This window comes from Myotis nattereri (genome assembly GCF_964212035.1).
Source record: "Myotis nattereri genome assembly, chromosome: 18".
NCBI classification, from domain to species: Eukaryota; Metazoa; Chordata; class Mammalia; order Chiroptera; family Vespertilionidae; genus Myotis; species Myotis nattereri.
Window position 1 is genome coordinate 16,737,644 of NC_138093.1, and position 25,523 is coordinate 16,763,166.

Sequence of the window (25,523 nt, forward strand, 5' to 3'; positions counted from 1 at the left end):
ACCTAGTACCAAATGTAATAAGACTACCCTTAGGCTAGTCTGAATTCCTTTAAAGTTTCATCTTCTTTATAAGTTTATGACTGAACTAGAGGCTCGGTGCACAACTTTGTGCATGGGTGGGGTCCCTTGGCCTGGCCAGCGATTGGGGCCCATTGAGCTGTCTCGCCCAGTCCCGACTGGGGCCAGCTGGATGGGGGGATGGACCGTGGGAAGTTGGCTGGCTGGCTGAGGGGAGGGAATGCAGGAAGTTGGCCGGCTGCAGGAGGTTGGCTGTAGGAGTGCACAGACCACCAGGGGGTAGTTCCTGCATTGAGCCTTTGCCCCCTAGTGGTCAGTGCGCATCATAGCTATCGTTCAGTCGTCCAGTCATAATGGCCGCTTAGGCTTTTATATATATACTAGAGGCCCGGTGCACAAAAATTTGTGCACTCGGGGGGGGGGGGCAAGGGGGGTCCCTCAGCCCGGCCTGTGCCCTCTCGCAGTCTAGGACCCCTTGGGAGATAACGACCTGCTGGCTTAGGCCTGCTCCCGGGTGGCAGAGGGCAGGCCCAATCCCTAGATGCAGCCCCTGGTCGGGCTCAGAGCAGGGCCGATTGGGGAGTTGGGGTGCCGCCCCGTCATGCACAGAGCAGGGCGGATTGGGAGGTTGCGATGCCACCCTCAGTCATGCTCAGGGTAGGGCCGATTGGGGGGTTGGGGCACCGCCCCGTCACACTCAAGGCAGGGTCGATAGGGAGGTTGTGGCGCCACCTCCTGTCACGCACAGAGCAGGGCTGATCAGGGGTTTGGGGTGCTGCCCTCTGTCATGCACAGAGCAGGCCCCATCAGGGAGGTTGGGGAGCCACACCCTGTCACACACAGAGCCGCAGGTCGATCAGGGGGTTGGGGAGCTCCCCCGTATCAGGCACAGAGCAGGGCTGATGAGGAGGTTGGGGCGCCTTCCCCTGTCACGAACAGAGCAGGGCGGATAGGGAGGTTGTGGCCCTGCCCCCTGTCACACACAGAGCCGCAGGGTGATCAGGGGGTTTGGGCGCTGCCCCGTCACGCTGATCCCAGTGCCGGGAGGCCTCGCGGCTCTGCTGATCCCGGTGCTGGGAGGCATATTACCCTTTTACTATATAGGATAGAGGCCTGGTGCACGTGTGGGGGCCGGCTGGTTTGCCCTGAATGGTGTCCCGGATCAGGGTGGGGGCCCCGCTTGGGTGCCTGGCCAAGTGGCTGATGGCTGTTTCCAGGCTGCCCGCACCCCATTTAGGGTGGGGGTCCTCACTGGGGTGCCTGGCCAGCCTGGATGAGGGGCTGATGGCTATTTTCAGGCTGCCCGCACCCCCTTCATGGTGGGGGTCCCCACTGGGGTTCCTGGCCAGCTTGGATGAGGGGCTGGTGGCTGTTTTCACGCTGCCCACACCCCTTTCAGGGTGGGGGTCACCACTGGAGTGCCAGGCCAGTCTGGATGAGGGGCTGAGGGCTGTTTTCAGGTGGGCCATGCCTGCAACTGAAGCTCCCAGTCTCTCCTTTTTTTCTTTATTTTATTCTGGGATTTATTTACCTTCTGTAATTGAAACTTTGTTGCGGCTCCAGCTCTGAGGCCGGCTGGCTGAAAGCAGGTTTCTGGGGTTTGTTTAGCTTCTATAATTGCAACATTGTTGCTTAGAGTGCAGCTCAGAGCTGGGCTGCGGCAGGCGGGGAACCTTGGCTTCCTCCATCACTGGAGCAAGCAAGCCTCCTGTTCGCTTCAGCTGCCTGACTGCTGGCCGCCATCTTGGTTGGCAGTTAATTTGCATATCGCCCTGATTAGCCAATAGGAAGCGTAGCAGAGGTATGGTTAATTACCATGTTTGTCTATTATTAGATAGGCTGTAGGTAAACCTATAGAACCAGGGCACCTCTTAACATTTTTTTTTAATTAAATCTTTATTGTTCAGATTATTACATTTGTTCCTCTTTTTTCCCCCCATAACTCCCCTCCTCCCAGTTCCCGCCCCACCCTCCGCCCTCACTCCCCACCCACTGTCCTCATCCATAGGTGCATGGTTTTTGTCCAGTCTCTTCCCGCATCTCCCACACCCCTTCCTCCCCCAAGAATAGTCAGTCCATTCCCTTTCTATGTCCCTGATTCTATTATGATCACCAGATTATTTATTCACTTGATTCTTAGATTCACTTGTTGATAGATTCATGTTTGTTGTTCATAATTTGTATCTTTACCTTTTTCTTCTTCTTCCTCTTCTTAAAGGATACCTTTCAGCATTTCATATAGTCCTGGTTTGGTGGTGATGAACTCCTTTAGCTTTTCCTTATCTGTGAAGCTCTTTATCTGACCTTCAATTCTGAATGATAGCTTTGCTGGATAAAGTAATCTTGGTTGTAGGTTCTTGGCATTCATCACTTTGAATATTTCTTGCCACTCCCTTCTGGCCTGCAAAGTTTCTGTTGAGAAATCCGCTGACAGTCGTATGGGTATTCCCTTGTAGGTAACTGAGTTTCTTTCTCTTGCTGCTTTTAAGATTCTCTCTTTGTCTTTTGCTCTTGGCATTTTAATTATGATGTGTCTTGGTGTGGTCCTCTTTGGATTCCTTTTGTTTGGGGTTCTCTGTGCTTCCTGGACCTGTAAGTGTATTTCTTTCACCAGGTGGGGGAAGTTTTCTGTCATTATTTCTTCAAATAGGTTTTCAATATCTTGCTCTCTCTCATCTTCTGGCACCCCTAGAATTCTGATGTTGGTACGCTTGAAGCTGTCCCAGAGGCTCCTTACACTATCTTCGTATTTTCGGATTCTTTTTTCATTTTGCTTTTCCAGTTGGGTGTTTTTTGCTTCTTTGCATTTTGAATCTTTGACTTGATTCTTGCGCTTCTCTGGTCTGCTGTTGGGTGTCTGTATAATATTCTTTATTTCAGTCAGTGTATGCTTAATTTCTAGTTGGTTCTTTATCACAACATCGAGGGTCTCATTAGATTTCTTGAGTATCTCACTACATTTATTGGCGGCTTCTAGACAGTTCTTGAGAGACCTTAAAAGTGTGGTTTTGAGCTCTATATCTTCCATTTCTGACATTTGCGTCCTGTTTCTTTGTCTCCGCATTTTTTAATCTTTTCTTGGTGCACCCCCTAGTGGTCTTTGTGTGCAGTCTTGTTGTAGTTAAGCCTTGATTTTTCTTGGCAATACCGGGGGTGATTTGACCTCCAGGCTAACTGGCTATGAGAGTCCGCTGTGTCTGCAGTGGGAGAGCCTCTTTGCTGGATCTCTAGGGCGGTGCTAATCTAGCATTTGCCTGAGGCTATCCGGCAAATGGCTCTGCGCAGGGCTTGGGCAGGGCAGGTCCTCGGGGATCTACAGGGCGGGCAGAGCAAGCAGTTATGGCTGCTCTCAGTTCCGTCCCTAGTGGCTCTGCCTCACAGAGTCCCAGCAACCGCTGCAAACCTTAGTATTTCACTTCAGCACTGCGCCTCCTCTGAGTCTGGGTATGATATTCTCTTTCCTCCTAGTTGTAGAATTTCCACTCAGCCAGCCTTCCTGTGGTTCTGGATGATGTCCGTTCCGTCTTTTAGTTGTTTTTTGAAGTGGTTGTTCGAGGCAGCAATCTACGGCGTTAACCTATGCCGCCATCTTGGTTTTTCTCCTCTTAACATTTTAGAGCCAAAAAGTTTGAGTAGCACTGATATAGATTGTAGTGTCATTTTCCTTATTAAAAATAACTTTATTTTGGTTTTAAGTGTTTTTGTACTGTAAAGCCATGGATCTAACTCTCTGTGACTAACAAGGTTAACAGGTGCGTTGCTGTTTACAGGATACCACAATGAAAACATATAGTTGTCTCTTCAGCTTTTCAAACACAAAAACAAAACAATCCCCTCCCCCCAGTTTTTCCTTCAGTAAACAAGAGACAGAATATGTTATTCTATACCAAGCTGTGTGATCATCTAGGATATAGGAAATTATGTTTTGTGAAAGATCCAACAATGACTACAGATTCCTGCTATAATGAATCCACTACAATGACAAGTGGAGTTTTCATGAGAGTGGCCTTGAGATTTGATAGGTATGTGTGGCTTATTGTTACAGACCATAGCGAAGATAACAAAAAAACCCTTGACCAAGCAGTATCAAGGCATTAAAGTCTCAAGCAGTTATACCAGGACTTTAAAAAAAATATTTGGCATTTTATGATTATAAAATTGTGTCAGTATTGAAAGTAGCAAATTATAGAAATACCCATAGTCCCTTTACCTAGATAGAACCACAATAAAAAAGAACAAGTTTTCATTGATTTAAATTCCAGTATTAACAGCTAACTTTGGAAAATATTTTAAAATATATATAATTAAGTTCAGAGGCTAAGTATAAAAATTATCAAGATATTGTACTTGTGCTACTTTGTGATATACAGCCCCAGCTATACTGGAGTTTACCAAATGTAGTATCTAGGGATGAAGCACATTTGTTATGAGGAACACAAAATTCTTTTAAAGAATTAATTTCTCTTTTCCTTAGTGGTAAACACTGGTTCGAGTCAAATGAGATAGTATTGTTTTGCTATATGATGCTGGCCTTGGATCTTTATGCTTCTGTGACACTGATTTTTATGTTCCAGATTTCTTGAAAATAAAATATTTTAGCTAATGGTTGTTGACTGTTTATTCAGCAAGTGTAGTTAATAGGCTAGTACTGTGGTTCCAAGAGTTTTAGACTTCAAGAAGGTTCAAAAGTAAATGTTGGGAATTGCCATTAAATGTAAATCAACTGCCATCTACTATTGTTATTTTAGAAAAGAAAGATCATTTTAACACTAAAAATATAAGCAAGATAATCTGAAAATAGACATATACTTTCCAAAGACAAAACATGTTAACAAGTTTACATTTGCAACTCCTCCCAGCCGTGGTCTCTCTGCATGCATCTGTTTCTCTCTCTCTCTCTCTCTCTCTCTCTCTCTCTCTCTCTCTCTCTCTCTCTCTTTTTCTCTCTCCCTCTCTCTCTCCATTTCGTATTTCTCCTCCACTTTGGTGAAACACATAGAGCTTTACCCTACTCCCATGGCAAGCGTTCTGGAATCCCAGGCCTCAGCCAACTTCTATGTTATCTTCAATGAGCACAGTTTAGCATCCATGGCAAAATCATAGTTTCTCTGTGTCTCAGAGTCTGAATTTATGTATATTAATAATACGGCATGGTATAATGCAAAGAACATTGGGCTAGGAGACCTGGGCTCTGATTCTGGCTCTGATACTAAGAGAAGTATGTAACCTTTTAAGATATTAAGGTATTTTAATATCTTTTGGCTCAGATTCTTCATTTCTAAAATGAAACAAATCTAAGATTTATTTAAGGTGTAACATTTTATAAATAAAAATCTATGATTAATACCATTACTTATAAAGTTGTTGAAATAATTATTCCCCCAAAACTAAAGAATACTGGCAGTATAAGTTTATTTTAAAAAGTTAAATGGCAACTCTAAATGAATATTCTGTGTCAAAAATTTAATAAATTCAACATACACCAATTAAATCTATTCCCTTTAACCTCTCTGCTCCAAATTTCTACTTTGCTCTTCTATTATCACCCCTCGTTACCAGAAAGTAACTATGGAAATTGAGGGATGTCATAGCTAAGCCACAGCTAAGACATATAAAAATATATCAAGCCATTGTGGAAATATTCTAAGAATATATAGAGTGTCCCCCCAAAAATGTATACACACACTTTGAATAATTATAAAGGCAGTGTTTATTAAAATACATTTCATTATCAAAATTGAGCTATCAGCTGTTACAGTGTGTTTACATTTTTGGGGGACACCTGTAGTTGTTCTCTCCTTATTTTTCAAATGCTTCTTTTCACAAGGAGTGCACCCTGACAGCCGCACTTTTGAGACTTGAGTTTGTCTAATATTTAAAGGTACACAACACTATGTCTTTTATTTTCTTCTCAGCTCCTGACATAATGATCTTAAGCGCTCAGTTTCCATAAATTCTAAAGTGTCATGAAGAACTTATGGTTTGACTTTCTATGGAATGTACCACCCTTTTTGAAGTCCTATATTGTTGTTTACTACTTAACCCCTGAAACAGTATGAAGCCTTAACCAGCCTATTATCAGAGCCTGTTCACTATCAGGAAAACTCTGTCACTGGCTTCCGTCACACCTTGTATCTGATTAACACAATACAGGATAACACAGAGCTACATAGATCTGCTCTGTGTCCTAAAATTCTTGATGGAAAACAGACTTTCCTTTCTCCTTTAATGTGGCAGCCCCCTAAGTGAGAATGTAATATGGTTTATTTAATACAATTCTTCATACTAAATTAAAGCAGATCTAGAGTAATTCAGTTGCTCATTAAGGTTAAGTTAGTAGCTGCTAAAAAGATGCCTTTTATATCTTAGAAATGACTTCTCATAATGATATGTATGTGATATGTATATGTAGATACTCATAATTAAATACATACATAATAGAGATGCTGACTTTTATGCATATATTGCCTATTTTGCAATAATATTATTCCCACTGCTGCCCTTTAGTCTTGACTATGGATGGCATTTTCTAACCAGATCTCACAGTAGAATTATCTCTTCAATCTGTTTAAAGCACCGAGGGGGCTCATATGTGCAATATCACTTTAAATATTATGTTCAGGCAGACCACAAAAGATATAACTGTACAGAATGTAGTTAAGCAAGAAATCATGATCCTTATCTTTCATACTATGCTTGGGTTCTTTTAAATCTAACTGTTGCCAACTAAAAAAAATCAATAAAGTTACATGCATAGGACTGGCAGGGATATACACACATTCACACACACACACACACACACATACACACACACACACATATAAAACATACAGTAGGTCCTCACTTAATGTCGTCGATTTATTTTGTGACTTTAATTGAAACATCATACTAAACCAACTGTACTTCAGTTTAATGGATATAAACAAGAGTTAAGTTCCTAGGGCATCTCCTCAATGTTATAAAGAAAGGACTTTGAAGGAATTGACATTATTTGAGGATCTGGTGTGTGTGTGTGTGTGTGTGTGTGTGTGTGTAAATTCTAAAAAGCTGGAAAAAAATATCCTAATGTCTGCCTTTCACGTTTATGCAATGTAAAAATGAACTCCAAAAGAGGGCTAGCCAAACTTATCTCATTAAACCCAATTTGACTGTATGAAACTGAGACATAAAAGTCAAAATTATAAATATGAGCAATTAAAATTTGCCAAGATTGTGAAACAAAGAAGAACCAACTCCATTTACTCTAGAAAGAACATCTTAGAAGTTTCTGTCAACAACTTAGAAATCTGCTCTGTGCCTATAACCAACCTGCAAGTCAATTAACAGTGACTACTCTCTACTCATTTTACCCAATTACTACCCATTCACTGTTTTGAAAGCCTGTCCTGAAATAACCTAACTTCTAATGCTAACCCTCTTCCTATTCCTATGAAGCTTCCTCTATAACTTCCCTTTTAAAGATGTAGGAGGCATTTTTAAAATACTCTCCCTTGCTGTAAAGATTATTAATAAATACAGCTTTTCTGTCTGACACAAGCAAGCTTTCCTGGTCATTTTTATGGAGACCATAACAATTGAGGTCTTAGAGGTTACATGTAAGCCTACATTGATTTATCTCATTTCAATGCACCAGTCTTATTTAATATGATTTTATCTATCCTGGAATGAAGATAACACCTGTTTTCCAAGTTTAAAATACTGGAGCTAGCTATTAATTCCAGATAATTGAAATCCACACAATCTGCCCATGATCACAGAGTTCCTCAAAGAAAAAGGGCTGCCACTGAAAATGTCAGCAATGCAAGCCTGTGTTAGTACCAAATCACTTGGGCCTGTGGCTGACTATGGACAACAAACATTAATCTTTACTAGAGAACTCGGTACATTCCTTTTCCTGTTAACATCCTGTAGCCACAATGTGCCATTGGTATGGAACATGTATGGGCAGGGCCATGTACTTGTACTGCTCCCGGAAGGCCAGCTCACATCTAGAACTCTCGTGTTCCATAGAGTCCCAATGGTAAACTTTAACGTTTTAGGGACTTTATGTTGTGGAGTTTTGTAGTCCCCGTGTCTATCTTAGTGTCTGGAACACAGTATGTGCTTTATAAACATGTATTACATGTATGAAAACCCAGTAAAATCAGGGGAGGAATTCACTTGGCAACTGGGGAAGAATTTATGTGGTTCTCAAATACTTCAAAGTTGAGGAAGCACTGAAGTGTAAAAATATATCTGGGTTTTTAGGAGCTCTCCATGTTCTTCCCTTCAAGATTCCCAAAGCTTGGAGGAGTCTCTGCCTGATGAAACTACATGTAAGGCCCTAGTCAGACAGGCGACAACTTGCTGATGAGGCCACAGAGACCACACCACCAAATATGTAATACTCCATGGTACAAAGACTACTATCACTACACATCTGTTTTAGTTCACCAATTCAGGCCTTGGGCCCAAATATATTAAACAAATCATCACTAACATAACATTTCCATAATTATGGGGACAAGTACTTAATTGCAGTAGGCATATTTCCTTAATAGTTGTAAGGCATCTAATTTTTCTTAGTATTATTCTACACTGTCTTAAGTGAAAAAGAAGTTTGTTTTCTTAAAGATAAGTTGCTTTAAGCTATAAAATTCTCATTTTTGGGTATTTTTTATTAGTTTAGGACATAGTCATGCTGAGATACTAGGAAATCAAATCTAGAGGTAAAAAGAGTTGTAAGAGATCATCCACATCCATCCTAGGCTGTGGTTATTTGGTTCTTACTGATGTAACTGGACAGAGACTTCACATTCTCCCTGACAGCCCATTTCTAGTGTTTCATCATCATTGCTGCGCCTAATCAAAGTTTCCCCTGTTTCAAATTAAGTCAATTTCCTCTTGTTTTGCTCTTGAAAAAGATTCAGGACAAGCAAATAGACCCTGAGTCATGATCAGTAAGAGTCTGGGCTCAAAGAACCAAAAACTGGCAGCTATGTCCCAAGTGGCTTGAGAAGCTGTCTTTTTACTGATGCATTAAAATGCCCACTCCTCAAATTTCTCCCAAATACAGAGGTCCAGTGAGGTAGGAGTGTAACTGTGGTCTGAGGTTAGCTGATAAATTGAATTCAAACCCAAATAAGTTACCACAGTTCAGAACACGAGTAACTGAACAGATGAGGCACTTCTGTACTGGAAAAGGCTGCTCCCTCTTTAAGGCACTCTCCTAACCGGGTCTTTTAGCTAATTGCCCCATTCAATTAATTGTTCTGATACGAACTTTTAAAATGCAAATTCAGCCATTTGCAGGATAACCTTAAACTATAAATAGTAATATGTCCGACTAAAATATATACTCCAAATAACTTCCCACACTTAAAATCCAAACAGTGAACAGATTATCTTCCCATACCATTTTAAAAATTAAAATGAACAGAAAATAGCCTAATTATCTGTACTAAAAAAAGTGAAATGTTGATCCAGAGATTTAATCTACATATAAACTTAACTAGGTCTCAGTTTTGGTCTAGTCTGAAACAGCATATTGAGTGACTATCATATGGTAAATGCTTCATATACATCTTCTCCATTCCTTACAGTAATTCTCTAATCCTAAGGAGTCACTGTAAACGCAATCTTCACTAAGTTAAATAAATTGCCTGAGATTATTCAGCAGGTGGGAGCACTTGAGTCAGTTGTATTCTAGATGCAATGTCAACAAGACGAAGCTGCCACTTCACAGAGGCCAAAAGTTACCATCAGAACCCCAACCCAACTGAGAAGAGGAGAAAAATGTTTTGGAAAGAAGCTGCTCCCACCGGTGCTGTTCCCAACTATCAAGCTAAAACTGAACCAGGGCCTTGAATCCTTTTAGGTGTATAACAGACAAAGGTAAAGAAACATCCTTCCAGCAGAACATGGCAGTTTCCAGAGCTGGTGCCCTTCTACGAGCTATACCAGATAACCTCTCTTCTAAAAGATTCAGCTATGAATATGACTCAGTTGACTGGCACAGCAGCACTTCAAATCACATGAATATGAACCTTCGGATTACTTGTTCACAATTTTTAAAAACTGATTCAAGTGATCAGACAGCATCACAGGGAGCCTTATATAGTAGCTGATCTATCACCATTTCAATTTGCCCATACTTCCTCGGAGGAAGGACTGGTCACTATGATGCACACTGACCACCAGGGGGCAGACACTCAACGCAGGAGCTGCCCCCTGGTGGTTATTGTGCTCAGACAGGGGGAGTGCAGCTCAGCCAGTAGTCGGGCTCATGGCTGGCCAGTGCAGCTAAGGTGGTGGGACCTTCTCCAGCCTCTGCGGCAGCGCTAAGGATGTCCCATGTCAGTTGGACATGCCCCGAGGGCTCCGGAACTGCAAGAGGCGCAAGCCGGGCTGAGGGACCCATTTGAATTTCATGCACCAGGCCTCTAGTATATAATAGTGACATCAGTGATGTAGTAGAAAAAAGTACGAGTCATGAAATTGTTCTCTAAGAGTAGTAAACAGTCTCTGTTCATAAATCCTGTGACCAGTGGCCCACATGTATGAAACATCCTGATAAAACACGGCTTTAACATTAAAGTTTCCCTATTGTAATTTAGAGAGCAAAGCTAAAATTTCAATGTGCTCATTTAGTTTTAAACCAATAATGATATAATCAGTCAAATCCAAAGAAAGAGCAGATGATATAAAATAAGATGAATTTCTGAAATAAAATATGGAAAACTGACAAAAAATATCTGCTGGTGGTTGTCCAATATCATAATGAGATCACTAGCAGAAATGTCAACTCAGAAAATTTGCAATAAAATTGTTAAAGAACTTTGAATAATATTCTGATCCTTTTAAAATACTTAAGTTTAACTCTGAAAACTACTGAATAGTCTATAATAAAGTATCTTTTTACAGGGTGAGCCAAAATAAAAGTATAAATACAGTTCAAAGGAGGAAGCAAGCAGTTTGTGTGTAGCACTATCTGTTGTATGTGAAAAAAATATTTAAAGTAATCTGGTATCTGGCACATCCCATACACCAAAAGGTTGCCAGTTCAATTCCCAGTCAGGGCACATGGCCAGGTTGCTGGTTTGGTCCCCAGTGGGGGTGAGTGCAGGAGGCAACCGATTGATGTTTTCCTCCCTCCCTTCCTCCCTCTTTTTCTCTCTAAAGTCAATAAAAACATATTTTAAAAAAAGTTAAGAGCCCAAAGTCTTAAAAATGTTTTAAAAATGAATTTTTTATCACTGTATTTTCTGAGATTTACCGAAAGACAAATTTGTCTTTATATTGAATGCAATGTTCTAAATAGGTGTATGTCTTTTTTCTCCCCAGATGAAGACTATTATAATTTGTGAAGAAAGATAAATTACTTACCGCTATAATATCTAATGTATTATCACAGACCTTTCGGATTTCATTATTTTTATCATGCATCAGATCAATAAGATATGCTGGAGCCTCTGAATAAAGTGGTTAAAGATACAAATGACATTTGAGACTGAGGCTATTCAATCCTATTAGAAAATCTCGCATTTCACAAAATTCAAATGATAACTTGAAATTTAACTGCAAATTTTAAAATAAAATCATTAATAAAAGATGGCCAGAAACATTTTATATTTCATTTGTTTAAAAAAAAAAAGAATGAGAAAGAAAAAAAAAACAACTAGATAAAAATGGGTAAGAAAAACAGCCAGTAAATTTTAGAAAATACAAGGCCATATTTTTGAAAACATGAAAATAGTTAAAAAGGTAGCTCTACAGCTGTGTAGCTATAAAAGCTTTCTTGATCTATCTGGCCCTGCTAAAAGTCCAGGGAGTGAATTTCACAGTAAAAGAGCAACAGAAAAGAATCAGTCAAATTCCATATATGGTTATTATAAGAAAATGAAAACAAAACATTTTTACATAAAAAATAAAAACTGCAATCCAATACCCCCAAAAGAGATAAAATAGAGAAACCAATAGTATATGAAAGAATATATGTCAAAATTAGAAAACTTTGAAATAATTCAGGAAAGAAATAAAAATCATTTAAGGTATAAAAAAACTAAATTTATAACAGCACAAGAGCAAATAAAAATAATAGATAAAACTTTAGGAGAAATAGAAGGTAAAAAGGAAGAAAAAATTTAAAATTAAAGAATAAATGAAAAGAGAGAACAATTAGAAACATATTAAAGGTGGGCAAAGACAATCCAACACAACAAATCTCAAGAAGACAACCAAAGCAATAGGACAGGACAAATAATAAAAACTATAATTCAAGAAAACTTTCCTGAAATAAAAAAATAAGACAAAACTACATACTGAAAGAACACACTTGCATACTTGGAAAAATCAAGCAGGGATGATAAATACCAAGTCAAATTCTAATATAACTACTTGGCTTTAAAGAATGAGAAAACATTCCTTTGGTCTTCCTAGGAAAAAGACTGACTCACTTAGAATGGAAACAAAAGTAAGTTGTCATCAGACTTTATGACAGATACCAATAATTAGTAGACTACAGATTTCTCATTGGCAGCAATTCAGGCAGGAAGACAGTGGAAAAATACCTTCCAAGTGCTGAGGGAAATAACTGGCAAGCTAGAAGTTCATATTCTGCTAAATTATGATTAAAGAGGGAAAACTAATTATTACTCCTAATGGGAAGAAGGGAGGCACAAGGCTTAACTCAGAAGATGGCTTATAACCTTATTAATGTTTACTAAGTTGGAGATTGTCAGGTAAAAAAAAGGAGAGGAATATTTTTGAGGTTGACACGGCACCTGAAGAGGCAGGAAGTTTTGACAAGGTGGGTCATGTTTGATAAATGATGAGAAATTTGGTGTGCTAAGAGAAAACTACGTATAGTAAGGTTAAACAGGGAGCTTTGGAAAATTTGGGTAAGGTCAGGTTATAAAGAGCTATGTATGCTAAGCCAAAGAATTTAGATTTTTCACATGGGTAATGAAGAATTTTATGCAGTGGATTTCTAAAGAAGATATTTTAATTTTTACTTTTGGACCACAAAAGCAGACCACCACAATAAAAAAAAAAAGAGAAAAATTCAGCTTAGATACTACTTCCATTTTTCCATTGCCATCTTTTCATGACATCCTCAGACTTGGTTATATATCTTCTGTGTACTGGGCACATGTCTTTTAAAATTAAAGAATAAATGAAAAGAGAGAACAATTAGAAACAGATATTAAACGTGGGAAAAGACGATCCAACACAACAAATCTCAAGAAGACAACCAAAGCAATAGGACAGGACAAATAATAAAAACTATAATTCAAGAAAACTGGATTATAATTTTTTATTTCTTATTTAATTGTCTAACTCTCCAATAGTCTATAAAGTCCTTGAGTACATTCAACGCTTAAAACATTGTTATATGGTTAGCACTAGATATATATTTGTATAATAAATGATTAGTTGTGTATGGTAAAAGGGACAGCAGACACAAAATTTTCAGCTATGGGACTGGGAGGATGATACTGTTATTACCCGCTGTGATAGGGGGTAGGCTGTTTTTCAGGTGAAGATGTTGGCGATATCTGGAATCCTTTTAGATGCAATAATGATAAACTACCACTTACTGAGTAAATCTCTGTGCTGGAAACTATTATAGCACATTAAATTCATTAGTACTTATAACAATTCTATAATGAAGAAGGTCTTCTTTCTATCCTATATAATAAAAGGCTAATATGCAAACTGTCCCCTTGACCGGAAGTTTGACTGGGAGTTTGATCAGTGGGAGGGGCTGGCCAGCCAACTGCTGTGGCCCTTCCCCCCGGCCAGCCCTGTCCCCACCCCCGATTGGTTCCCTCACCCCAATCGAGGGCTGGCCAACCACCCATGGCCCCTCCCACCCAGCCGGCCTGGCCCAATCGGCCCTGATCAGGGCGGGCCAGCAGGACCCCACCTGTGCACAAATTCATGCACCAGGCCTCTAGTTTAGTAATATTATGGCCATTTTATAGATGCAAGATTGTATGTTCAAGCAGGTTAAGTAGTGTATCCAAGATCCTGCAGCTAATAAGTAGTAAAAGGTAATTAAAAATTACCTTTAGGATTATGTGATTATAACAATTCTTAAGCTACACCATACTATGCTTCCATGAAATATAGCTTGCCTTATAAATGTATTTCAGAGCTTGATATTTTCTACATTATTTGAATATTTGCAAGAAAAAAATACCTAAAGATGCATCTCTTAATATATATATAATGTCATTATTTATTGTAAACATTGAAAGGATACGTGTTTCTTTAATTATGACATCTCTCGTGGCTTGGTGGAAAACCATCTGATAGAAGACATAAATTATCTGGCACACAAATTCATCATCTTCTTGTTGAGCTGAAGGAAACAGAAAACTTTCAATAAAAGAATATTATGTTTATATACAAATTTAAAAACACTGAATAAAATACCTAAAAGTGCCAAGGAGACTAATAAAAGACAACTAGTTTAAATTACTTATAATATATGGGTGGCACATGTTACTTATGTCTTAGGTGTTTTTCTAAATTACATGATGATAACATTGAGGAATTTTTTTTAAAAAATATATTTTATTGATATCTTACAGAGAGGAAGGGATAGGGATAGAGAGTCAGAAACATCGATGAGAGAGAAGCATCGATCAGCTGCCTCCTGAACACCCCCCACTGGGGATGTGCCCGCAGCCAAGGTACATGCCCTTGACCGGAATTGAACCCAGGACCCTTGAGTCCACAGGCCGACGTTCCATCCACTGAGCCAAACCGGCCAGGGCCATTGAGGAATTTTTTAATAATATACGTTTTCAGAAGTTTTAGTAAATTTGGTTGTAAACTAAATAGGCTAAATTACTTTGGAATATAAAGATAAAAAAATAAGATTTTGAAAAAGAGAAATTATATCATATCTGAGTTTAAACCAGACTACATGAGATTACTTATCTCAAAAGCCCAGGTTGGACGAACTGAGGAACAAGACTGTTTTAAGAGAATAGTCACAGTGCTTCTTGATAGTTTACACTGTCTTTTGCCACCAGGTATGAAGAAATTGATTAAATTAGCCATAATGTAAAATGGCAACACATATCCACTTGTTTTATTTCTTGTCCGTCATAAGAATTATTTAAACAACTCTAATTTGTGAAATAAATTTGGTTCTATTTTCCTCACCAGGAACCAAATAGGCTGATAGCTTGATCCTGGACTTCCCAGTCTCCAGAAATGTCTGTTTAAGACAACCAGCCTGTGGAACTTAGTTAATGACCACCTGAGAGCAGGCTAATATAAGGTCCCAAAAAATGTGACTCTAATGAAATACTATTAGATTCAGACAAATTTTGTGTCCAATATGGAGAACAATAAACCCATTAAGAGGAATACAAGGGGAAGGGGAAGGCTCTAAGAAGGTTAAGCATATACATGCATAAATTTGTATTTATAAGACTGGACCAGAAATAACAAAGTCTTTGGTATGGGAGACAATAAGAGTAAGGACTCTAAAATTAGAAACCTGGATTTACTAATGATCTATTTGGGTTTAGAAAGGAAAATGCTCACAAGTGAGTGTCCTAGATTAAGGTAAAATTCAACACAGCAACGTTGTCAACTCTTTGATATTACTCTAGCTCAGTGGTTCTCAACCTTCCTAATGCCGCAACCCTTTAATACAGTTCTTCACGTTGTGGTGACCCCCAGCCATAAAATTATTTTCGTTGCTGCTTCATAACTGTAATTTTGCTGCTGTTATGGATCGTAATGTAAATATCTGATATGCAGGATGTATTTTCATTGTTACAAATTGAACATAATTAAAGCATAGTGATTAATCACAAAAACAATATGTAATTATGTATGTGTTTCCGATGGTCTTAGGTGACCCGTGAAAGGGTCATTCGACCCCCAAATGGGTCGGGACCCACAGGTTGAGAACCGCTGCTCTAGCTAATCCCAGTAAGAGTTATATTTAATTCATTTTTCATAACTATATAACTTAAGTTGCTAAAAGATCATTAATGTACCAAGTTAAAGAACATTGATTCCAAATTCTATTCATATTTAAAAATTTAAATAACCTATTAATATGTTAGCATACAAATAAATTAAGATAAATTATAATTCACCATTCAGCAGTTCAATGAGTGCAGGGATTATCCCAGACTTGGCTAGCAATGCAGCACAAGAGTCATCCATAGACACAGTTCCAATCATTATCACTACTTCCAAAACGAGGTCATCTTCTGCAGTACCTGATAAAGTCAGATCACAGAACATTTTCATTCACAGAAAAAATAAAAGATACTGAAAACTAAATCAATTCTTATGAATCCTTAAGATGGTTATATATCTGTCTTTTTCCAAATTTCCATGTTTACTGATGATGGTTTGTGGTGGGAGGGGAGGGTCAGCAAAGACATAGAAATTACTCTTTGGAAATAAAAGTGAATGACAATTGAAACACAGAAAGTAGAAGACTCACTTGAACGCTCTGAAGAACTTTGTGTGTGTGTATGTACATGGTTTGCAGAAAGGAATGGCATTTGGTCATTTCAAAAAGGCAGGATTAAAAAAATAAGAAAGGAGGCAGAATGGGAACAGGAAAATAATATTTATTGTTAGAAAAAAAGAATACATACATATAAGAGTGACCACCTTACTGGAAAAAAGAAACTAGAACTTGATTAAGTTCTAGTGATTAAGCATCAACCTATGAACCAGGAAGGCACAGTTCGATTCTGGTCAGGGCACATGCCTGGGTTGCAGGCTCGATCCCCAGTGTGGGGCGTGCAGGAGGCAGACGATCAATGATTCTCCTTCATAATTAATGTTTTATCTCTCTCACTCTCTCCTTTCCTCTCTGTAATCAATAAAATGTTAAAAAAAAAGAAAAAAAAGAAACTAGAACTTGAGGTATGGGAGAAATTTGTCACTATAATAATGGCCACAAAATAATGCTCTAGCCCCCTTATCCACAACATAAAGAAATAACTTTATGGTAAGACTAAAGTGAAATGATCAGCAGAGACCTGGTTTTAGTTTATCCTTGAGGTATGGAACCAGCTTGTACTCCTTCAGCACCAATTCCCAGTCTAAGTCTGGAATGGTCAAGTTTGCAAGTGTTCCCAAACACTCAATCACAAACTCCTCCTCTTCATCATTAGAGATCTGGGCTGCAAGATCCCCAACATAATCCTGTAGAAAATATAATTTTAATACAAATATAAAATAATTTCTGCAGAAGAACCACTCTAATAATTCAACCCTTTGGAAAGAAAAATAAGTATCAAATGTGATTCCCTTGTTTTAATAATTTTGAGCTGAATTACTAGGAGAGCCTATGGTGAACTGGTTTAAGACAAGAAAACTGGAGTGAGGACAGAAGGGTTAGGGGTAGGGATCGTAAAACAAAAACATCATAAAAACCTAGGTTTAAATTTCTAGGAGTTATTCTTACAAAGAAGTTGTTGATAGAAAGCCAACTTGGGTCATGAGTTAATATTTGATGAGAGCTCAGTAAAAGTTATATTTCCAAATGGATCACTTTAAAGCTTCAATTCGCAGGCCATTACAATAGGTCAAAAATTATACTTACAATAAATAAGTTTTTAGTTGGTCCATCGTGCTGAGAAATGTTCCTAATCATTTTCATTAGCAGTGGGTCCTTGAATTTCAGAGCCCTCTTCATGAGCATCTTTAGCCCATTTCCTGGTACAGAAACACCAAAGATTCACCAGTTTAAATAAGGTATACTAAGTTAAATCATTTTTTTTTTTTGCTTATAGTTCACAAAAATTCCATAATTTATATGCAGTAATGTGCATACACCTTAAATGTCCAATAGATTCTGGTGGTGGTGGTGGGGTTAAACTACACCTGAGGATATTTTTTCCACTGATTTTTAGAAGGAATGGAAGAGAGAGAGAGAGAGAGGGTGAGACAGAGAGAAAGAGGAACATCAATGTGAGAGAGAGACACATCAATTGGTTGCCTCCTGCACGTATCTGATTGGGTTTGGGAATTAAGCCTGCAAGCCAGGTACATGCCCTTTACTGGGAATCGAGCCTATGTCCCTTCATGTTCAGGCCAATGCTCTAACCACTTAGCATACTGGCCAGGGCTCCGATAGATTAATTTAAAAAATATTTTTATTGATTTCAGAGAGGAAGGGGGGGGGAAGAGAGAGATAGAAATACCAATGATGACAGAGAATCATTGATCGGCTGCCTTCTGCATGCCTCCCACTGGGGATCAAACTTGCAACCCAGACATATGATATATGCCCGACCAGGAATTGAAGACTATAAATTGAAGACCAGAAATTGAACTGTGACCTCCTGGTTCACATGTTGACACTCAACCTCTGAGCCACCCTAGCTGGGCCTCCAATAGATTCATTTCGATAAACGTATACTGCTATGTAATTAACACACACAACATATAGAAGAATATTTCTATTTGCTCCAGAATCCCCTCTGCCCAGCCAATATTATTCCCCAAATTCAATCACTTTTCTTCTTTTCTTTTCCTCTTCTATTCCTTCTCTTTCTTCTTATTAAACATAGATTAGTTTTGCTTATTCTAGAATTTTCATAAATGTAATCAGAGTATGGGCTCTTTTGTGTATAGAATATGGGCCACACATTTTAAAAATGTACATGTTAGTTGATCTAGAAAAACTACTTCTAGGAATTCATCCCAAGAATATAAAAATGAAAATGTGGAAAACCTCAGAAAAGGGAAAATCACTTCATTGTTTGTTTGTTTTTTATTATTAGTTAAGGTATTACAAATGTGTCCTCATTCCCCTCATTAACCCCCAACCCCCCCCCCATTTCATTGTTGTTTGTCACAGAAAAGAAGTGGTAGCAAATTAAACAACCAAATTAGCAGATTAAACTATGGAAAATAGTTTAATGGATTATTTTGTAGCTATTGGTAAGTATGTTTTATAAAAATATTTAACCACATGGAATGATATTTCATATATTATTAACTTAAAGACTATCACCATACATAGAGAAGAACCCCATTTTAACTTAAAATATATAGAAGCAGCCCAGCTGGCATGGCTGAGTGGTTGAGCATAGACCTATAAACCAGAAGGTCACGGCTTGATTTCCGGTCAGGGCATATGCCCAGGTTGTAGGCTCAATCCCCAGTGTGAGACGTGCAGGAGGCGGCCAACTGATGATTCTCTCATCATTAATATTTCTCTCTCTCTGCTTCTGCCTTTCTCTTTGAAATCAATAAAAATATACAAAAAATTAAAAATATATAGAAGCATTGCATCAAAATTTTACCTATGATTACCTCTAAATAGGGAGAGTAAACGCTTAATTTTTTCCTATTTGCTTATTTGTATTTTTTGTAACAAACATGTATACTTTTCAAATAAGAAAAAAACTATCAAGGGGACTCTGCAATATCATAATGCATGACAAGCAATTTTGCAAAGATACTATAGAAACAAATACCTAACACTTTTGTATTATACTATCTTACATTGCAATGAATTACTCTGAAAATTAAAAGTTTTTTTTTTCATATAGAAAGTTTTTAAAAATCAAATTTCAATTAAGGGTAACTGACCTTATTACTGAAGGGTGTTTCTACTCATGATATCAGAATATTCTGAGTCTATCTGACCTTTTAGGGTGATAGCTATAATTTTACTTCCTTATTACCTATTTTCTATCATATGCCAATTGCCATATGATAGAGGTTATCTATGAAGCTCAAAGGCACTAACCTTCACAGATAAGCTGTACATTCCTTTTATTAGCAGCAAGATTAATGCAGAAAGAAATCAGTTCCAAGTCAATTCGTTCATCTGAACATTCAAAGAGCATCTTCATTAACTATTAAGAAGCACAGGGAATATTTTTACTCAAAAAGATACAAAAAACCCCGAATCACCATTTTATCACAATGTGTTAACTTAGATTGCATGTTGGAAATAATATAACACAATTACATTTTCAGTACATAGCTGTGGCACACTGACTATTGAATAACTAAATGAATAAATGGTTAATGAACAACTGCATTAAATATAAACTTCCAAGTAAAGTGGAGGATACAGAAGAAATATTAAATAAAGCCTATGCATTTAAGGAATTTAAAATTGTGCAGACATAGAGCATTCTGAGCAAAGAAAACACCTTGGCCAAATTTACAAGACAGGAAAGAACATGATTCCACTGAAGAACTAAAAGAAGATAAAACATGGTCGGAGTGAGGGAAACAGTGTTGAGAGATAAGATGGTAAAAGCCAGATCACAGGGTCTTGAAGTACATGTTAAGGATTTAGGGCTTCTAAAGATAATGGAAAGCCATTAAAAGATTCTAAATAAGGAAAATGTCAGGATAAGATCCGGGTTTTAAAAATATCTGGCCAGTGTAGAAAATAGACTGAAACAGGGTAAGAAAACCACAGGAAAATCAGCTAGAAGGCTAGAGGAAACATGCAGGTAGAATATGGCTTCTTGGACTAGGGAGAGTAGTGGAGATAGAGGTAAAAGGAACGCTAGATCTATATTTAGGAAAAAGAGTCAAAATGGGATTGAATAACTGACTAGATGTTGGGATTGGAGAGGAAGGGTCAAAGATGACTCCCGGTTTCTGCATCAACATAGATGGTAGTGCCAACATTTACCAAAAAAGAGAAACTAAAGTAGGCACGTTAAAGGGAAGATAGTAATTTTGGTTTTAGATATGTTGAGTTTAAGCAGCCTATTTAAGAGTCTAGTACAGCTATTCAATGAAGATAATAAAGGCAAGCCTGAATTTAGAAGAAATGTTTGGACTGGAAGTATAATCTATAGGAACTGCCACATCTATATATAAAAGCCTAATATGCAAATTGTCCCCTCGGGAGTTCGACCAGGAGTTTGATTGCTCACTATGATGGGTGCTGACCACCAGGGGGTGGCGCGAAACGAAGGAAGGCCCAGGCTGGCAGCCAGCAGCTGGGGGAAGGAAGGTGCTGGCTGGCAGCCAGAAGGCCCCAATCAGCCTTGATCGCTGGCCAGGCCTTGGAACCCTACCTGTGCACAAATTTCGTGCACTGGGCCTCTAGTATTCTTGATAACTGAAGCTGCAGGCTGGATCCAACTATTTGGGCATGGGTATAAAATAAGAAAAGAATTCTATTTAAGGTTAGGAAAAAAGGGAGAGGGTCAGAGAAGCAGCAGACAGAAAAGTAGAAAGGAAAAGGTAGGCTACCTATGCCATTCAACAGTAATCTAGATTTTTCGTAAGAGATAGAGGCTATCATAAAGGAGAAATGAACAAACTTTGTGCTGTAGTTTTGAAAAGCTAGTCTTCTATTATTAATAAATCCGAAAAGTAAGTTAGTGTATATTATCTATATACTAGAGGCCTGGTGCATGGAATTTGTGCACTCAAGGCAGTCCCTCAGCCTGGCCTGCGCCCTCTCACAGTCCAGGAGCTCTCTGCCAGCTTAAAACAAATGGAGGAGCGGGCCTAAGCCAGCAGTTGGACATCCTTAGCATTGTGCTCCCCAGCCCTGAGCCCAGCTGGTGCCAGGAGCGGATGCAAGCAGCATTTCCCTGTGGGAGCGCACTGACCACCAGGGGTCAGCTCCTGCATTGGCTGTCTGCTCGCTGGTGGTCAGTGCACATCCCAGTGAGCAGTTGAGCGGCCTTAGCATATCATTAGCACATTATGCTTTGACTGGTTGAATAGCCAACTGGACAACTGGGCATTTAGCATATTAGGCTTTTATTATCCTACTAAAAGCCCGTTGCATGAAGATTCGCGCAATAGGCCTTCCTTCCCCTGGCTGCTGGCACCGGTTTTCCTCCGGCACCTGGGACCCAGGCCTTTGGTCCGGCCGCAGTGGAGAAGCCAAGCCCCTTCAGTCTTCAGTCTTCAGTCTTCACTCTTCACTCCAGCTGGAGCCTTCAGTCTTTGCTCCGCGCCTGTGTATGCAAATTAACCACCATCTTTGTTGGGTTAATTTGCATAGTTGTTCTAATTGGCTGGTGGGCATAGCAGAGTGACACAAATTTGCATGTTTCTCTTTTATTAGTGTAGACTAGAGGCCTGGTGCATGAAATTTGTGCACTTGGGGGGGTGGTGTCCCTCAGCCCAGGCTGCACCCTCTCCAATCTGGGACCTCTCAGGGTCAGACATCCCTCTCACAATCCAGGACTGCTAGCTCCCAACCGCTCGCCTGCCTGCCTGATTGCCCCTAACCAATTCTGCCTGCCAGCCTGATCACCCCCTAACCACTCCCATGGCAGCCTGATTGACGCCTAACTGCTCCCCTGCCAGCCCAATCGCCCCCAACTGCCCTCCCCTGCCAGCCCAGTTGCTCCCAACTGCCCTCCCCTGCTGGCCAGGTCACCCCCAACTGCCCTCCCCTGCCAGCCCAGTCACCCCCAACTACCGGTCCAGTTGCCCCCAACTGCCCTCCCCTACAGGCCTGGTCGTCCCCAACTGTCCTCCCCTGCAGGCCTGGTTGCCCCCAACTGCCCTCCTCTGCCAGCCCGGTCACCCCAACTGCCCTCCCCTTAAGGCCTGGTCCCTCCCAACTGCCCTCCCCTGCTGGCCATCTTGTGCCCACATGGGGGCGGCCATCTTGTGTGTTGGAGTGATGGTCAATTTGCATATTACCACTTTATTATATAGGATAAGTGAATATTAACTATTTGTTGACTGGTTAGACCAGCCATGGGCAAACTACAGCCCGTGGGCCAGATCCGGCCCGTTTGAAATGAATAAAACTAAAAAAAAAAAGACCATACCCTTTTATGTAATGATGCTTACTTTGAATTTATATTAGTTCACACAAACACTCCATCCATGCTTTTGTTCCGGCCCTCCGGTCCAGTTTAAGAACCCATTGTGGCCCTTGAGTCAAAAAGCTTGCCCACCCCTGGGTTAGACCCTATTCTGTTAAATCTTGTTTTGGTTATTCTCTATGTTAGTTCCAGATAATGTCTAAGTTGTAAGAAGGATACACAGTCAACACACAAAAATCATGTGTTTCTATGTGCTAGCAATGAACAATTGGAGAGCAAAATAAAAAACACAAATCCACTTATAATTACTCCAAAAATAAAATACTTATGTGTAATTCTAACAAAACTATATGTAAATATAATTTCCTATACACTGGAAACTACAAAATACTAAAGCAGGTTGGCATGTATCATGCCTTTTCCCAGAGGGCAACTCTTTAACCCCAAATGCTGCTACTGAAATCTTTGGGTAAAAAATCATTAAACACTTAATAATGTTATAGGCTAAAAAAATTCTATGGCAAAAATAAATTAATCTAAATTTATTGGATATACATTTAACAGATTTTGCAACTTTTCTATAAATTAACTGCCACTTAAAATTAAATTACAATTTAATAAAAATGTAGGTGCCAATCCTCTAGCTAATGAAATTAGTATGTTTGTCATATTCATTAAGAACCTACTATAGATTTTTTCTAAACTTTTACTGATACAAGAAGCTTTTTAATTTTGTAATAACAAAATGTTATATCAAAGCATATCTTTAAGAAGGCAAAATATCTGTTGTTATCTTCTTGAAATTAACCTTGCGGTATGAAAACTGCCCTTAGAAAATGGGGTTACAGGTGATATATTTAGAAATTGAGGGTTTTTAATTTTTGTAATTTCCATGTTACATCCTGTGGTGAAATAATCAGGAGCTAGATTTAAAAAAAAAAAAGGTATGATTTGAAATCTTATCCAACACCCACCCCCCAAGTTCAAGAGAAATCAGGACTAAATGTGAATTAAATGTATCATGATATAGAATTAGTTTTTCATAATAAGAAAGAGAAACACTTCAATTTTAATTAAAGCATTCACATTTTAAAATAATAGTTTAGTTCAAACTCCATGTGCAATATGATGTCTTTAATTTGATTGCTACCCATGGCACTTCAAAAGTAAGTGTAATTGCTGACAACTAGGAAATATTAAAACTAGATTTGTTCTGCTTTAACTATGTCCATTGTCATCTTTTACTAATTTAACTAGAAGGCACTATAAGGGCTTCAGCCTGTGCAATGAAGAGGCAATAGTGCTCAATCAGACAAGTCCCATATTGAGTATCAGATACCAAAGACCCACGACTGAAATCACTGTGTCTAGACTCTCTGGCACCTGACTTTACTTATTTACCAGTGACCAGAGGCCAACCCCCACAGCTCTCTGTATTCACATACACCTCTACCACCCCCAACCCCCTGCCCAAACATCTTTGAATGATTATGGCAGAACTTTGCATGCCTCAGGAATCTCTTCTGACTGGCTACTCCCTAGCTCTGCTGTTTGAAGTGATGCTCTGGTTTCTGAACTTCAGCAGATAATGGCAGGCGGGAGCAAAGGGGGCTGTCAGAAAGGACGTTTACCAGCATTCAGCTAAAAAGAAGCATGTAGATCAAAGAGGGGCCAAACAGGACAACTGTGGTGGAAAACATGTGGATCACTATGAAGATCCCTGAACACTGTTCTAGGGTAAAATATTAAATAACACCATGACATCATTACCTAAACATGTACTTTGATTGGCCACTCTATTACCAATAAATACTTTTATAAGCATCTGGATGGCATTGGCACCTATTTAAACAAAACATGCATCTTAGAGGTCTAAATAACAATGAACTGTTAATGTGTACTTTTAACTATTATTAGACTACAACTATTAACTCCTGGTTATCCCAAGTATGCTTACCTAAGACAATTTACCCACTGAGACCATTAAGGTCATATGTAAAGAAAAGACTTGCCCTGGCCCCAAAATTTGCAGAATACTGACATAATAGGAAAAAAATTAGAATATACTGGATAATTAGAGGCAATAAAAAAGTACAAAAGAAGCAAAACAACATAATATTGAAAGACATTATAGGTCACACTGTATATTTAATCAACTACACTGAATGTTAATTTTCAAAAGTGAACTCTAATCTAATTATAGGTTTAACCTATAAAACACATATAAAAAGAGCAGTATTTAAATTGGACTATGAATGTATCCAAAATAATGAGAAAAAGATCGGCTACTTTACTAATAATACCTTACTTAGTGTTTTATAGCTTAGAAAAGCTCCTTAATATATCTCTAATGTAATGAAAGAATATGACATACTACATACTCTGATCACTGATATGAATGAGTGCTGAATCTTTGCTTTCCCATTTTCAAAGTGATTTTAGCCTTCTCATTTGAAAAATTTATTTGCAATACTTGACCATCATTTTTTTTTACCATCTGCACTAAATAAAAAATATGCATAATCTCAAAGTGAATAGAGTATTGTATTAACTCTAAAATATTCTGAACTTCAGATATAATTTTATTTAAGTAAATAAATTTGTTGTCACAAAGAAGCTTAAAGCTTTACTGGTGTTTTAAACATTAATTCAAAAAGCCAATAACTATGAAAGGACTATCTTTTTGATTCCTGGAGGAATTAAATTGAATTCTAGATATGCTTCCGATGATTCTTTTATTTTATAATGAACCTG

At 38.7% G+C, this 25,523-nt stretch overlaps 1 protein-coding gene across 2 annotated transcripts in view; it reads right to left on the bottom strand.

Annotated features, from left to right (window-relative positions):
* KIFAP3 (kinesin associated protein 3) overlaps positions 1–25,523 on the bottom strand; it is a 116,538-nt gene that overhangs the window by 38,798 nt on the left and 52,217 nt on the right. For both annotated transcript variants that reach the window (XM_081113197.1, XM_081113196.1), the window contains exons 12-17: positions 19,751–19,859; positions 17,594–17,706; positions 17,028–17,193; positions 16,125–16,250; positions 14,264–14,362; positions 11,383–11,468 (exon numbers count right to left, since the gene is read on the bottom strand). In XM_081113197.1, coding sequence (XP_080969323.1) covers positions 11,383–11,468; positions 14,264–14,362; positions 16,125–16,250; positions 17,028–17,193; positions 17,594–17,706; positions 19,751–19,859 — 699 coding nt within the window. The remainder of the gene's footprint in view (positions 1–11,382; positions 11,469–14,263; positions 14,363–16,124; positions 16,251–17,027; positions 17,194–17,593; positions 17,707–19,750; positions 19,860–25,523) is intronic.